Here is a 15,449-nt window from a genome sequence, read left to right as displayed (position 1 = left end):
CTGCAGCTGTTGCTCTAAGACGATGCAAAAAACAACGTGTACTTTTTGAGGCAAATTGGTTGGGACATGACAGATGGAAAAAGAGGAGCCGATTCTGGCACCCTGATTCCTGAACCGTTGTGTAGAAGATACACCAGCAGGTGTCACTTTTCATGAGATGAGGCTCCAGGAAACTTCCTTTCACTACCATGCTCAGCCTCTATAGGGCTGCCCACCGTCCAAAAAAAGCACATTTATTTATTTATTTATTTATTTATTTATTTATTTATTTATTTATTTATTTATTTATTTATTTATTTATTTATTTGTTTATTTGTTTATTTGTTTATTTATTTATTTATTTATTTATTTGTTTGTTTGTTTGTTTGTTTGTTTGTTTGTTTGTTTGTTTGTTTGTACCCTGCCCATCTAGCCAGATAGTCTACTCTGGGTGGCATAACAAAATTTAAAAACAATAAAACAATATGTAAAAAATCCAAAATGTAAAAACACAGATATTTTAAAAATACAGCAGGAGGGAAAGCCTGCCTAAATAGCCATGTCTTTAGTTTACTTCTAAAGACACCCAGAGAGGAAGCTAGGCGGATCTCTATGGGGAAGTCGTTCCATAGCTTGAGGGGCCACTGCCGAGAAGGCCCGGTTCATCGTTCTTTCCTTCCGGGCCTCCCTTGGCGTTAGGCCCCTCAATTGCCCGGCCTGGCTAGAAGGAGTGTCTCTGGTAGAACTGGGTGGGAGAAGGCGCTCTGCCAGATGTTGAGGTCCTAAACCATTTAGGGCTTTATATGTCATCGTAAGAACTTTGAAATCAGCGCAGAAACGAATGGGCAACCAATGCAAGGCGTCCAGTGTGGGGGAGATATGTTGGTGCCTCTTCACCCCAGTTAGAAGTCCGGCCACAGCATTTTGCACCATCTGAAGTTTCCACGGCAATCTCAAAGGCAGCCCCACAACCCCCCCCACCTCTCATTATGGCCATCAAAACACAGAAGATGTTATAAAGCCCATCAATGATATTGCAGAGTTCCCCTTCCTCTTGGAAGGACCCTCCTAAATCGTTTTGGAACTATGATGCAAAACCTGCAGTTCAACCGGTAAAGTTGCCCACCTGCAGTTCAACCGGTAAAGTTGCCCGTCATGTTAGCAGATAATAAAGCCCAAAGTCGTGGATACACAGAAACCGCTGCTTCTTAATGGCTTTCCTAGTTGCTTGATAAAACACAGCCACACTCCTCTCTTTAAAAAATAAAAATGAAGGCCTTCTTTTTTATATATAGCTGCTGCAGGTCTTCTGGGAGAGGGAGTCCAAACACAGGAACTTTTTCCAAACTCAGGGTCAAGCGGCTCCAAAGCGGGCTCCCCAAGGTCATCGCTCAGCCTGGGTCTCCCTACTGTAACCACTGGTCCGCTCCGCCCTTCTCCCTGCAGTTTTAACTCCTGTGTCAAAAGCAGAGCGCGGTTGGATCTGTAGGGCGACGCCGAGAACGCGGCACTCGAACTCACTCCCCGGCTGATGTCGTCGCTTTCTCTCCCTCACAGGGTCGTTGTGGGCACTGGACGGCGAGGCCTCCGTCGCCTGCCCTCCGGGAAGACTAACAGGGAATGCAACAGGCGGCCTTGAATGCGGAGGGAGCGCTTTCGGAGCAAGGACACCCCGCCTAAGGCAGAATATCTCTCAAACGCCACTCCAAAAGCAATTGCAGGATTTATTTATGGAACACCGGGAAGAGAAGAGCAGGTGATGAAGACTTTGGGGGAAGGAAAGGGGAGGGGAAGAGAAAGACATTTTAAAAAGTGTGCTTTTAAAAAAAAAAAAAATAATTATTGAAAATAATTTTACTCCGCCTTTCTCCTTAAATTGGACCCAAGGCGACTTAAGGAGAAAGCCGGGATAATATATGAGGGTTTTATATTAGGAAAACGAGGCAAAACCCATAGCAGTGGGTCTCAACCTTGAGTAGAAGGGGCGCCTCTGAGAATCTGAGAATCCAGCGATGCATCTCCTCCCTCGAATTTGGTACTCGGAGGCGAGCTATGCCTCTCCATGGAGGTTCTATTGCTATTGACGCTCTTTTGTTGTTCTTATTTATTCCTTTTATGGTGTCTCCAGCCCGACAAGCCCTGGATCCCCTCCCTTGCCCCCGCCGTGAGAATCTGACGCCCGCCGGACACTTTCTCCCTGGGGGGGGAAGAAATGCGCAAAATTGCGGGCAGACTTTTCTTTTGCGCAAAAAGGAAGCTCCCCTTCAAAGGCTTGCGGCCGGCTGGCGGATCGCAGGTTAAGTTCCTTTAAAAAAATTAAGGAGGGGGGGAGAGATTGCAAACAAAACAGGCGCGTTGGCCTTTAAGAGGCACGGCTTATGTGGTCCCTTTAAGCCGCCGCCGCCGCCGCCGCCGCCGCCACCGCGGGAAGGGGCTGAGCCGGGGCGGGCGGAGTTGCGGCTGGCTCGGCCGGCTATAGGCGGTGCGCCCCGGAGGCGCTGCGCGGAGCCATCGGGGGTCGGTGGGTGAGTGAGTGGCTGCCGGGGCTGGGCGCACAGGTGCCGGCGTGGCTCTCGCTCTCGGAGGCTGGAGGTAGGAAAAAGTCCGGCCGGGCGGGTGGTGGGGCAGCTCCTGCCCGGGGAGGCGGCGCTGGCGGCTTGGCACCGCTTTGGGGACGGGGGATCGGTGGGGTTGCGCGCCCCTGGCAGCCGGGGAGCCCCGAGGGAAGGCCAGCCGGGCAGGCATCCAGCCGAGCTCTGTAACCACTAGTCCGCACCGCCCTTCTCCCTGCTGGCCCAGCAAACGCGAGCGGAGCCGGGAGCAGGGCGGTGCGGACTAGTGGTTACAGAGGTCGGCTAGGGCTAGGGGGAGACCCAGGCTGAGGGTGGCTTTGGGGCGCCTGCTTTGGAGCCGCTTGATCCCGAGTTTGGAAAAAGTTCCAGGGTTTGGACGCCGTCTCCCAGAAGTCCTGCGTGGCCCCGTGGACTGGCTAGCGGGGGGGTGGGGGTGGATCTGCAAATTACAGGCAGGGGAAAAGTAACGATGCTAAGATCTGCCTTGGCTGACTTCATAAGGGGGTTGTGAGTGTCAAGCGGGGAACAGGAGCGGCCTTGGAGGTTTTGGCCGTGTGGGAGAAAATCCCACTGCTGACTTCCCTTGGCAGGATGGGCGCATACAGAGGTGTTCAGTAACTAAGGGCATGATGTGCTGTACTTTTGTAATACAGACAACCTGTCACCCGAGGCACTGGCCCACATCATGCTACCTTGTGGCACATCTGTATTTGGAGTCCTGCACGTGCAAAGGCCACACGCACGGTCCTCGGCAGAATTTGGTGCTGCTCTGCATGGCAGTTCTATTGCTGTTTACTGGAAGTTTGCTATTTTGTTGTTCATGTTTATTTATTTTATGATGTCAACAATCCAACAAGCCCTGGATCAGCTCACTTGCCACCGTTGGTCCTATATCTTCCAGGATTATATTATTGGGCTACTTATTGACCTGCATGTCTCCATCAACAGGCTACTGTGCAGCTTTGACTGTTCACTTACCCACCCCCACCCCATGGTGAATGTAGTGGAAATTGTATTCTTTGAAAGTGAAGGCCAAACTCTTTGTGTGTAGTTTAGTACTTTTCTGTCAGTGTCCAGAGAGAGAGAGAGAAAGAATGAGAATTAAATATACTGGTGTGTATATATAAATTCTCAGTAAATATAAATATACACACACTGAGAATTTATATATACACCTCTCTCTCTCTCTCTCTCTCTCTCTCTCTCTCTCTCTCTCTCTCTCTCTCTCTGTTTCTGTTCAGTTTTGTTATTATGCATCTCTCCAGCAAGCCCCTTTTACATGTGAACAAGTTGGCTGGGTCTCAGATTTCTGCCTTTAATTTGCCATGTATGACCTGCTCCATGCCTCCACCCAGAGCCATTGAAACCAAGGTATCTATTTCTCTTCACTCCCCCCCCCAATCTGTTTTCCAGTTCTTTAGGAAAATAAATTAGAACCTGCCATGCCAGGTTCTGACCCCGGAATTTAGTGACGGTGGAATGGAGTAGGCCTGTTCTAACTAATCCATGGTGTGTCTCTTGCCTGGCTGATAAGATTGTTGAGAGTGTCAAGCAGGGACACGCTGTCCCATTCACCTGCTACCGGCTACTTTTTTAAAGGATAGCAGAATGTGGAAATATCAGACATTTAGACTCCAACTCCCAGAATCTCCCAGCCAGCGATGCAGTTGAAATTGTGTCTGAAGTCTTGGAGATGGTCCTCGCTTTGCATCCAGCCACTGAACAAACGTAGTTTTGTTGAGCTTCATCCGCTCTGCTGCATCCTGGGCTTTCAAAACTTGGAAAAAGCGGCTTTTTCGACAATAATCTTCTAGTGGCCAAGCTTCCTGGACTTGTAGCTTTTCTGGGCTCTCCCACAGAACCTTTCCCCTTAATTTGCTATGTATGTCCTGCCCCATCCCCCCACCCACCCATAGCCATTAAATCTAAAGGTCCATTAACTGTACATTCCATAAATGCATTTGTGGTGGATAGGAAATGTACTGCCCGTCCGCCTGCCAGGAACCAAAGCCACTCAGGAATTGGCTGTTGAACCTAGAACAATTGCATTGATCCCTTTGTCCATTTGCAGCAGCCGGACCGGTGCGAGGGTGATGTAAGCTTTACAATCTCTAAATGATCCTTTATTTTCTTAACCCATGGTAGATCTTTTTCCTCCCTAACTGGTGAAGCATTTCACTGTCAGGGCTGGGTAGAAGGCAGATAGGAGTCTACCTGTAGAGTTGTGGGTCATGTAAGAATCTCTGTTTTTCAGAGGTTTACAAACAAATGTACAGTGGCTAGTTTTAGACTTCATGGTTTATTCCTTTACCCTCAGTATTTGGCATCTGTAAAATGGGAATATGAATCGGTTCCTTGTGAGCAAGTCAACATGCCCTTGCAGTGTCGTCTTTTCCGAGTTTTGTTCTGGAGTGTCTAATCTGTATCCCTGATCATCCGGGATGGGGAAGCAGTGGCTCTCCCGTTATGGCTGAACTGCAATTTCCATTAGCCCCAAACAGTGATGAAGGATCATGGAGGCTGCAGTCCAGCCACATCTGGAGGAAAACGCAATCTCAACCCCTGCTTTTGAATCCTTTTTCTGGAGGCAGCAGAGGGCTTGATGCCAGCTGAGACTCAATCTGGAGAATCCAGAGGTGGCAGGTGGACTCTGGAAAAAGAATTCAGTCTGGATTTGGGTCGGTGTTGATTAACCTTGCAGCACTAGAATTACAGCTTCTGAGTTCTTCTCGATTGGGCTTTGCACCTGGTCGCTCCGGGGCATTTGTGGCTTAGAATGTCTTTCTTCTGTGTAGGCTGACATGTCAACAGTGTTTGTTCCCAAGGAATGAATCTGCTGTTCTCTATGACTAAGCCTGGATTAAACCCAAGAAGTTGTTGGAACGATGGAATCCAGGCATCAGCTGTATAACCCGCCCCTCTTAGTTAATACGACATGCACGTTGCATTTACCAATCTGATTAGGTGGCTACGATTTCTGCAGAGATAATTCTACTGGGGCCGGGGGAGTTCTGTCTTTCTTTCATCAGCCGTAGGTCTTCTCTTTTGTAACTGTTTAACTACTGTGCGCTGTTAGATATGTTAGTAAATACTAGATTTTAAACAAGATTGAAAACAACAGCAACGTAGTTTTCTGTAAGACCGGCTGGTAATATTTGTGAGTTAGAATATTTGTCTCTTACCATTTTTTCCTGCAAGGGACCTTGAAGGCAGTGTAAAATTATAAACATGAGAGGGGAAGCAATTTAGATACCTTTATTTGATTCATATCCTGTCTTTCTGTTCAGGGTTCCCACCCAGGCTGCAAACAGTTGCAAATAAAAAGACAAGTTCTTATGTTAGAAAGCAGTTGATCAGTTTAATATTAAAATAATTGAATTGGAAACAATTTGAAAACAGCTTGGTAAAATGAATAGAGCTTCCATCCGTCAAACTGGCTCAGTGGCTTAGGTGGTTGGGAGTTTTCCCCATGGAGAAGAGCCAGCCCGTGTAACCTTGGGCAAGCTGCATAGTCATAGACACCCCCTAGAAGAAGAGAATAGGAAACCACTTCCAAGTATAACCTACCTAGAAAACCCTGGAAAAGGGTCACCATAAATCAGAATTGACGTGATGCCGCATGATTATTATTACTATCTCCTCCCATTAAAAGCCCATTTCTAGATCACACTTGCATAAATAGCTTTCTGCCTTAGTTTCAATGACAAGGGCAATAACAAAAACAGCAAGTGGTGCTAACCTATAATCTCCCTTTAGCAAATAAAGTAGGGCTGGTTCTGAATGATAGTAATCTCCCGGGTTAGAGCGTTTCTGAGCATGAGGAGGAGTCCGTTTCAGTTTCGTTTGGTTTCTGCAAGAATCTAATCCAGCCAGCCTCTCTCCCGTGGCTGGCGGAAGTGTTGGACTACAGTTCCTATCATTCCTGTGTTGCTTGGGGGGAATAATGCGCACTGTAGGGTGCCAGACTGGAGAAGACCGCATGAATCAGGTCATGGGGAGTAGCGAGTCATGCCAGCTCCCTGCTGCACGCTGTTTTATTAGTTAGCTACATTTTTAAGCCACCTTTCTTGCATTACATGTAGCGTAGTGTGAAATGGTTCTGTTACCCTCACTGGACAACAACCCTGCGAGGTAGATCAAGTTTAAAGTGAGTGACTGGCGCAAGGGATCTTGGCAAAGATCTCAATTTTCATGGCTTAGTGGGGATTTTGAACAGGGACTTCCAGATTTGCAAACCAACACTCTGAACATACAGTCATGCTCTCTATGTACAAATATAAATCTGGGTTCCTATAGATCAAGTTCTATCCCAGAACTCTTTGGGTGGCCAACAGAGCTTCTCAGGATGCTAGTAGAAGATAACTAATGAATGTTCTCATTTTACAGGTGAGGAGGATCAACCTTTAAAATTGAGCCATGCCAGTTGTATTTGCTTGGTAACTACTGCTTTCCAGGAGCAAAATTAGAAAGAATTGGAACCGAAGAGTCGGTTAAGACCATTTTTATTTTTTTGTTTCTTTAAAGATTTTCTCCAAACAGTTGCATGGTACAGTAGATGCTTCCCATGGATATTTCACAAGAGGAAGGGCTTCCTCTGAATTGTCTTAAAAAAAAAAGAAGATAAAAGAAAAAGTTGAAAAGCAGTTGGTCTGTTCCTTTTTTTGAGCAGTCCAGAAATTAGAGGCAGTGGGGTGGATAGCGTAGCAAGAGATGAGGCTTTAGAACAGCTCGCCTTGAGGTTAAAGGAAGGAAGGAGTTAGTTTTTTTCAGAGCCGTCTGACGGGTGACGCCTCAATAGAGAAAATATAGAAAAGTGGGCGTGGATGAAGGGAACTGCAAAAAAAAAGGAAAGGAAAGGAAGAAAGGAAAGAATAAATGTCAACACACATTATGAGACTTCTGTGAGAGATCCTAACTTATTACTGTAAAAAAAAGAGATTAATAATCATAAGCTGGCTTTGCTTTTTATGGAAGGAGAATGTGGGATCCTCCAGATGTTAAACTGTGAGTCCCATCATCCCTTGGCAACAGGACCAAAAGTGAGGGATGATAGGAGCTGCGGTCCTGAAACTTATGAAAGACGATGTGTCCCATAACAGAGGAAATGTGATCAGGGTCGGTTTTTAAACTTCAGGTGGAACTGGCATTTAAATATTCCTGTTCTGTATTCTTTGTTTACATTTATATCCTGATTTTCCACCAGTGAATTTAGTATGTTGTATATCAGCTCTCCTTCCCCCCAGACACTTTGTTCCTCATGACTGGCTGTAAAGTTCTCACAGGTGGAGAGAGAGAATCATTGGCCCAAAGCCATCTAGAGGTTGGGGGTGTGCTGTTTTGGTGTTTGTTTGCTTTCTCTGCCTCTTTCTCTATACAGTGAACCGCCGATCAGCTGTTTAAATAGCTGTCTTGCGAAGCTTAGGTCTCAAAAACACCCATTTTGCGAGCGCGGAGGGAGGTGTCAAAATCGTCGTCTAGCGAAAATCGGTTTGCGAAGCAGGGACCAAACATTGTCCAGCGAAATTCCCCCATAGGAATCAGTGTTTTGCAAATCGCTATAGCGATCACAAAAAGTCAATGTCTAGCGAAAAAACTGTCATGCAGGGTAACTGACTAGCGAGGCACCACTGTATTATCTTTTCCAAAGAACCCCTGCCTTCTCAGGATGTGCCCAAAGTAGGACGGCTTCAGTTTCAACATTTTTGCCTTTAGATACAGATTTAATCTAGGACCCACTTGTTCATCTTTTTGGCAGTCCAGGGGATCCAGAAAGCTCTCCTTCAGCAAATGTTTCAGACAAACTAATATCACAAGATATTAATTGTATACATTAGATTTTTTTTCCTTCAAAGCCAGGGGAAGCCCATTTGGGGGATTACAGTACTGGATGCACAGAAAAAAAACCTTGGGCACTAGGGACTGATGCCATATAAACAGATGTCTTTGGTTCCCAAATTATATGTTTAACAGACTGAAGAAGTGATTTGCTGTCTCATGATCCCGTGAATTTTCGTAGAGGGACATCTTAAAATTAAAGACAAACCCTGCAAGTTGATGGACAGGCAGGCGAAACAGTTTCGTGAATGAACGCCTGCAAAAAAATTGTATTTATTTATTTATTTATTTATTTGATTTATATCCCGCTCATCTGGTAAATCTATACCATTCTGAGCGGCTAACAGGAGCATGTATACAATTATAATAAAATAAATTAAAAATATCAATTAACAGAAAATGACAAAAATCATAAATTATCGTAAATAATAAATAGATAAAGAAGAGAAAATAAATTAAGTAGATTAGGTGAAAGACATGAAATTGAACTAGACTCTCACCTATCCCGGGTTAAAAAAAAACAGAATGAGGAGAGAATGGGCAACTTGACTCTCACAAATGAGGAATAGTTTTTAAATCTCTTCAGTTCATTGGGAGCTCCCAGACTAGATAACACATCTGCTGATAGCTGTTTTTCTAAGGATACCTCCAGAGGTTTGTTGGAGGTTTGCTTTCAAATGAGTTAACTTTATGACCTTTCTTTTTTCTCTCTCTCCCTTCCTTCATGGTTTCATGCTTATCTTGGCTGCGCTCGAGGTGAAGGTGCCTCTGACAAAGCACTTGCCTTGTGTAGTGTTGACAAAGTTGACTGCATCTGTGTGAAAAGTCATTGCAGACCCAGTTTTTAAATTCGGCACATGCCGCTTTTGGGTGATTCCTGATCTTATTCTCCTTTCTCTCCCCTCTGTTCCCCAAATAAAAAGGAAGTAAGGAATCTTTCTCCAGATTTAAAAAAAATTGGGAATTGAACTGGTGGAAAATAATTGATGGTACAAATCATCTCCGCTTTCCTGCAATGCTTTCAGAGTTCGGCATCAAAACAGATGATTCCACTAGGTTCTCATCTCTTTTCCAAACAGAGAGAGGTATCTGGGTGCGGTGCTTACCTTGATTTGACGTGGAAGGCGGTTTTCTAATAATTTGATTCACTTACAGAAGTTGAACCTAGGGAAGACTCGTTGGTTAAATCAGGTCTAGGTCCAGATGTTTTAGACTAACTGCACTTGGAATTCCTTGCCATTGGTCATGCTGGCTCAGGTTTCTGGGATTTGAGATCCAAAAGAGCTTGGAGGATCAGAGTTTCCTCCTTCCAAGTTTACACTCCAACAAAGCCCGAAGCTCTCACATCAGATCTCTTAAGACAGCCATTCCAAAAAGTAGGGTTCTAGATATTCCTGGACTACAAATCTCAGAAGTCCTAGCTAGGACAGCCAATGAGAGGGTTCTAGGAGTTGTAGTCCAGTTTAGTAGCCGCTGCATCTTAAGATGCATTTTAAAACCCCAATTCTCTATCTCTGCATTTTCTCATTGTTTGTCCTGACCAATGGCAGGCTTCCCTTTGTTTACTTAGAGGTTGGAGTGTTGGATTGGAATTTGGGGGGGTTCCAAGTCTTGAGCAGATCATGACATTCTTCAGATGTCTGCTGATCCATTCTTGACTCTTAATAGGATTTGCTCCACAAGGTTGTTGTGAAGACAATGTATAGGGAGCCATTTACACCACTTTGAGCTGACTGGATGCGAGGCAGGATGGAAACATGATAAATCAGTAAATGAATTCTAAAAGTGGAGAAAGTTATCCTTGTTTTCCAAAAGGTACACTCTCTCTGGAGAAGCTACCGTATTTTTCCATGTATAAGACTATACTTTTGCCTAATATTTTTAGACTAAAAATTGAGGGTTGTCTTATACATGGAAGTAAGCTGAGGAGAGAGAAAAACAAGTGGAGGGGAAAGCAGGGATCAAAGCGATCCTGCAGTGCTTTGATCCCTCTCCCCCTACACTTGCTAAGCCCCACTTAAGATTTCTTAATTTTGGGTTAGAAAAGTTATATATGGGGGCGTCTTATACACAGAAAAATACAGTACTTCCTTGTTTTCTCATCATTATAGACCATTTATCTGTAGTTTCTCTAATTCAACTCATAGTTTCCTGGCAAAATTCCCCAGTAAGAATAAGAATCCAACAACTCTTCTGGGGCTGAAGACTTGGTGGAAAGCTGGATGTTTGTTGTACTGCAACTTCTGTTGGCCTCCCCCAACATTGCCAGTGGTCAGGGATGATGGGAGTTGTAGTCTGGCTTCATCTGGTTTCCCACCCCCGTCTTAAACATTCGCAAACATGAGAGGATCATCACAGCACCCCTGATACTTGTTTTATCTTTTGGGGGAAGAGCCAAAATGTGTGACCAAGAATTCCCTTCCCTTTGGAATGATTAGCTGGTCTTTGCTAATATGGACGGATCCCTCTTAATTGGTGAACTCTCTAGTTAAGTTGATCCCGTCACCTTGATGTGTACTGTAGAAGTTTATAATGCTAATATTTTCCTTTTTTACTCCTGCACAGTTCCCTCTCTCTCCAAAGGGAAGCCACTCACCCACAGAATTCTTCACCTTTCTGCCCGACGGGAGTGACTTCTCTATTTCTACCAACGGCTGAAATTTGTGAAACTTCCTCGGAGCTTCTCTTTCCCCTTACTTCTCTCGCTCTCTCTTTCTCCACCGCAATCCTTGCTCCGAGACGCGCAATGCCGCAATGTGCAGTTATTTAATGTAGCTGGCAGGCCTTGACCACGTCCCACGTGGACCTTTGAGCACAGCATTATGTGGACCTTGTGGGCCTTTGCTGGTCTCTGGATCCTGGTTGGAGAGGCCAGCGCGGTAGGACTATCTGCTGGATCGTGGGATGTCAAGATCTCCGCATCTACCCCCTTGGACAACAGAGGATATTTGGTCAAGAGGTTGGATGGAGCCTCACAAGTGGATGTGAGTTGGACTTTTGCAACAGGAGGGAGGGGCGGTATTTTGCTAGCCAGGTCCATCGTGAGAATGTGTCTTGTGTCTCTCTGTGTGTGGAGGAGGCCAAACTTGTATCTCTGCTTAATTCGTAGAATTGCAGCAACATATTTACCTGCAGTTGTGGAGGAGACAGGCATTGACTAGAGATAGGAGCTTTGGATTTCCTGGACTACATTTCCCACAATTCCTCAGTCTAGGAGCTCTACCTGACTTGCACACACCTTAGCAACATCTAATGTGTTGCTCACCTAGGAGAAAACACCTTTACTGGAAGGTTTCGGGGCTTAGGTAGACCTAGCTCTGCCCAAACTTCCTGTTCCTGCCCCACTGCCAGCTGGTAGCTTTCTTTCTGAACAGGAAGCTAGGCAGAACTAGGCCTAGCTTAGCCTCAAATCCTGCCAGGCCTTTTCTCCCAGGTGAGCCACATTTAGGTATATGCAAGTCAGGCAGAACTCCCAAAATGGGGAATTATGTAATACAGTGGTTCTTAACCTTGGGTAATCCAGGTGTTCCTGGACTGCAATTCCCAGAAGCCTTCACCACCAGCTATGCTGGTTGGGGCTTCTGGGACTTGCAGTCCAAGAACACCTGGGTTACCCAAGGTTAAGAACCACTGATGTAATATATAGTCCCAAGAAAAAAAAATCCCATCACTAGACTTGACTGTTATTTATTTATTTAAAATATGTTTCTCCCGCCTTTCTCTTTAAAAGAGAGCCAAGGTGGTTTCCCTCATTAAAAGACAATATTTAAAGCTAGAAACAGTATAAATAGTAAAAAGGATCAAACAAATACCAGACTAAATGATGGTTAAACAAAAACTACACCAAAAACACATTCAAAACAGTAAGGCACAGCCATCCATTAAAAAAAAACCCACTCAGGCAGCCAGTCACTCAGGGAAAGCTCATCTTTTCCAGGCCTCCAGTGGGAGGGAGTTCCAGAGTCTGGGAGCAGCAACAGAGAAGGCCCCCTCTCCTGTGTCTCTACGAAACTTGGGAGCAAGAGAAAGGCTTTTGTGGATGATCTTAACGCCCGACACAGCATACAGGGCCTTCCTTGAGATAGCTTGGACCCAAGCCGTTGAGGACTTAATAGGTTAGAACCAACACTTTGAATGGTGCCCCAAAGCATTTAGGCAGCCAGTGGAGCTGCTGCAACAGGGGAGTTATGTGATTCCAGTTAACAATCTGGTTGTTGCATTTTGAACCTGCTGAAGTTTCTGGACACTTTCCAGAGGCAGCCCCACATGGAGCACACTATCGTAATCCAGCCAGGATGTCACTAAGGCATGTGCCAGTGTGACCAGATCAGACCTTTCCAGGAAGAGATGAAGCTGGCACAGTAGTTTTTATTGTGCAAATAAAATAATGATGGTGATGATGAAAGCACTCCTGGCTACTGCTGAAACCTGGGCATCCATCCAGGCATAGAGATGAATCCAGGAGCACTCAAGCTGTACACATGTGTTATCTGGTTTTGCAATATGCAGACAGGACGGGTTTATCCCTTCCTTCCTGAACTGTGATCTTCCCAAACTCTCTAACCCCTCCGCTGCATAGGATGCTTAGGAGAAAACTGTTCTATGGATGCCAATGTGAACTTTTTCTCTAAGCCTTCTTATATACAGTGGTGCCTCGCATAATGATCGCTCCGTTTAGCAACGAAATTGCTTTGCGACGTGTTTTTTGCAATGTTCCCTATGGGGGAATTTCGCTTTGCAATGACCGATCATCGCAAAGCGACCATTTTCGGCCAGCTGATCGGCGGTTTCAAAATGGCCGCCGGGGAAAAACATGGCCGCCTGCTGTTTTCTGGGATGGATTCCTTGCTTAAGAGGCACCAGAAATGGCTGCACTATGGAGGATCTTTGCTGAATGGTGAGTTTTAAGCCCATGGGAATGCATTAATCGCGTTTTAATGCGGTTCTATGGGATTTTTTATTTCGCATTGCAACGTTTCCGTTCTGCAGCAATTTTTGTGGAACAAATTAACATCGCAATGCAAGGCACCACTGTACTTGACAGAATCCATGATGGGGTGGTATGCATAAAATAGAAATAGAAAAAAGACAGTGGTTCTACTGGTACAGACGTGTTTATGGTGCCAGAACAGAATATTTAGTTCTCCGTATAATAATATATTGCAAAAGTCATAGCTTCACGATTTATGTTATAAATATATGCTATATGCACAGTAGGATTTTGTTTGATCGTTTTATTGAGTGACCGTGGTGGTTTATCTTTTCTGACCCCTGCAAAACAGAGTCCAATTAGATTTATAAAAGTATTTTCCCAATATCTGGCATTCGTGACTCCTGCCTTTCCTCACCTTTGGCAAGGATGATGAAGGGAATTAGAGGCCTAATTAAAGTGAGAGTGAAATATATGGAATACTCCTGTTCTTGATCTAATACATGTCTAGTGCCTTTGCTCTTCAGCTCCCCTGCCCCACTCCAAGACAGTTTTGGGTATGCTAGATGGGAATTGTAGTCCAAAAATGTTTGGTGAGCTACAGTCTCCCCACACCTTGTGGTATTTCCCTCTTCTTTGTTCTGCACACTAACCCTGCAAGATCATTTAATCCTGTATCCAGGACTCCAAAGCCCAGCTGTCACTGCTTGGAGGTGACATCTATTTTATGGATAATATAAATATGGTATTTTGATGTCATGCATTGTTTTTTTTATACTGTGTGTTTTGGTCTTTCTGAATGCTGCTTTTGAAGTTTTTGAATGTATGTAGTTGATAAATTCAGGAATTCATCTAAAAAGATTACATAGGCGGGCTCATTTTAATCTGTTGAAGTAGCGACGCCATGAAGACTTACAAACTTAAGGCAAAATCCAGCTGTTAGTCACAGTTAGAACAGACCTATTGCATTAATGGGATTTTAAAAGTCAACTTGTGTGTAAGTCCCATTGTTTCAATGGGTATATGCCTGCTGGGACTAAAAACGTGATAATGTTGTCCATTGCTAGATGTTTCTATGGGTTAGAGGCCACTTCATAGACAAGATGTTGAGCTGTTACCTGAAAGCAATTTATGGCCTGAAAATCTTGCTAGAAGGCTCTTCATTGTGGCTCTTGGTTTATTTATTGTAACATCACCCACCAAACCAGTTCTCTTTGCTGGAATGCTTGGTCTGGCCACTCCCAGCTGAGTCACCTTACATGGCCAAAGGCTGTTGAGTAAGATGCAGATCACTATGGATGAACTAGGCAAAAACCTGCCGGTCAGTGGAAGCAACTCTGGGCTATAGGGACAAAGAGCCTGATTTAATTCAGTGATACCACACATATATGCTCTCTTGTATAGAGCTGTTTTGTTATAGTGTGCAATGTTTGGGTGGTCTCACTTTATGGGGCCCAGTCTCCCTCAAGGAAGTCGGCTGGACCTCTACGACAGTGGTCTCCAACCTTAGGCCTCCAGATGTTCTTGGACTTCAACTCCCAAAAATCCTAGCCAGCAGAAGTGGTGGTGAAGGCCTCTGGGAGTTGTAGTCCAAGAACATCTGGAGGCCCAAGGTTGGGGACCGCTGCTCTAGGAGACCTGGGACCCAGTCAGTCCCTCCTTTGCAGTGGAAGTTGAGCTGGTCTACCCACGCGACCTCAAAAGTAGACCGGGCCTCCAGAACCTATAGCATTAGGTGTAATGTTAAAACGATCTTGTTAAAATGATCCAGTTAGTGTTCCAAACATCCTGAGCACTGAGTGAGTTATTGCTGTAAAAGGGAGATACATTGCCTTTTACCTGTGTCCTCCATGAGTCAATGGCTATCTCCATGAAAGTAGGATGTAGTTCTCTGGATGCTGGGATCCAGACTCCATAATTTCTGACCATAGGCTATGTTGTCTGGGGCTGATGGGAGCTGGAATCCAGTATTGGGTAGACCACAGTAGCTCTGCTTCCGCTATGAACGACCCTCCTTCTGCCATTCATTCATGGTTTGGCCATCTCCCTCCTCCTGTTGTTTAATTTCTATTAAACCAAATGGTGGTAATTTTGTCAGAAGTTGGAGGTTGGGATTAAGTGCTTCCGAGTAA

General features: G+C 45.0%; 1 protein-coding gene across 2 annotated transcripts in view; it reads left to right on the top strand.

Moving 5' to 3' along the window:
• The first annotated feature begins 2,456 nt into the window (after positions 1 to 2,456).
• Positions 2,457 to 15,449, top strand: part of SLC8B1 (solute carrier family 8 member B1) — a 35,243-nt gene continuing 22,250 nt past the window's right edge. For both annotated transcript variants that reach the window (XM_072983522.2, XM_072983519.2), the window contains exons 1-2: positions 2,457 to 2,571; positions 10,953 to 11,371. In XM_072983522.2, coding sequence (XP_072839623.2) covers positions 11,292 to 11,371 — 80 coding nt within the window. In that variant the 5' untranslated portion in view covers positions 2,457 to 2,571; positions 10,953 to 11,291. The remainder of the gene's footprint in view (positions 2,572 to 10,952; positions 11,372 to 15,449) is intronic.

Source organism: Pogona vitticeps, chromosome 14 (genome assembly GCF_051106095.1).
Source record: "Pogona vitticeps strain Pit_001003342236 chromosome 14, PviZW2.1, whole genome shotgun sequence".
Taxonomy (NCBI): Eukaryota; Metazoa; Chordata; class Lepidosauria; order Squamata; family Agamidae; genus Pogona; species Pogona vitticeps.
Note: the sequence above shows the minus strand (reverse complement) of the source record. Positions and strands in the feature narration are given on the sequence as shown.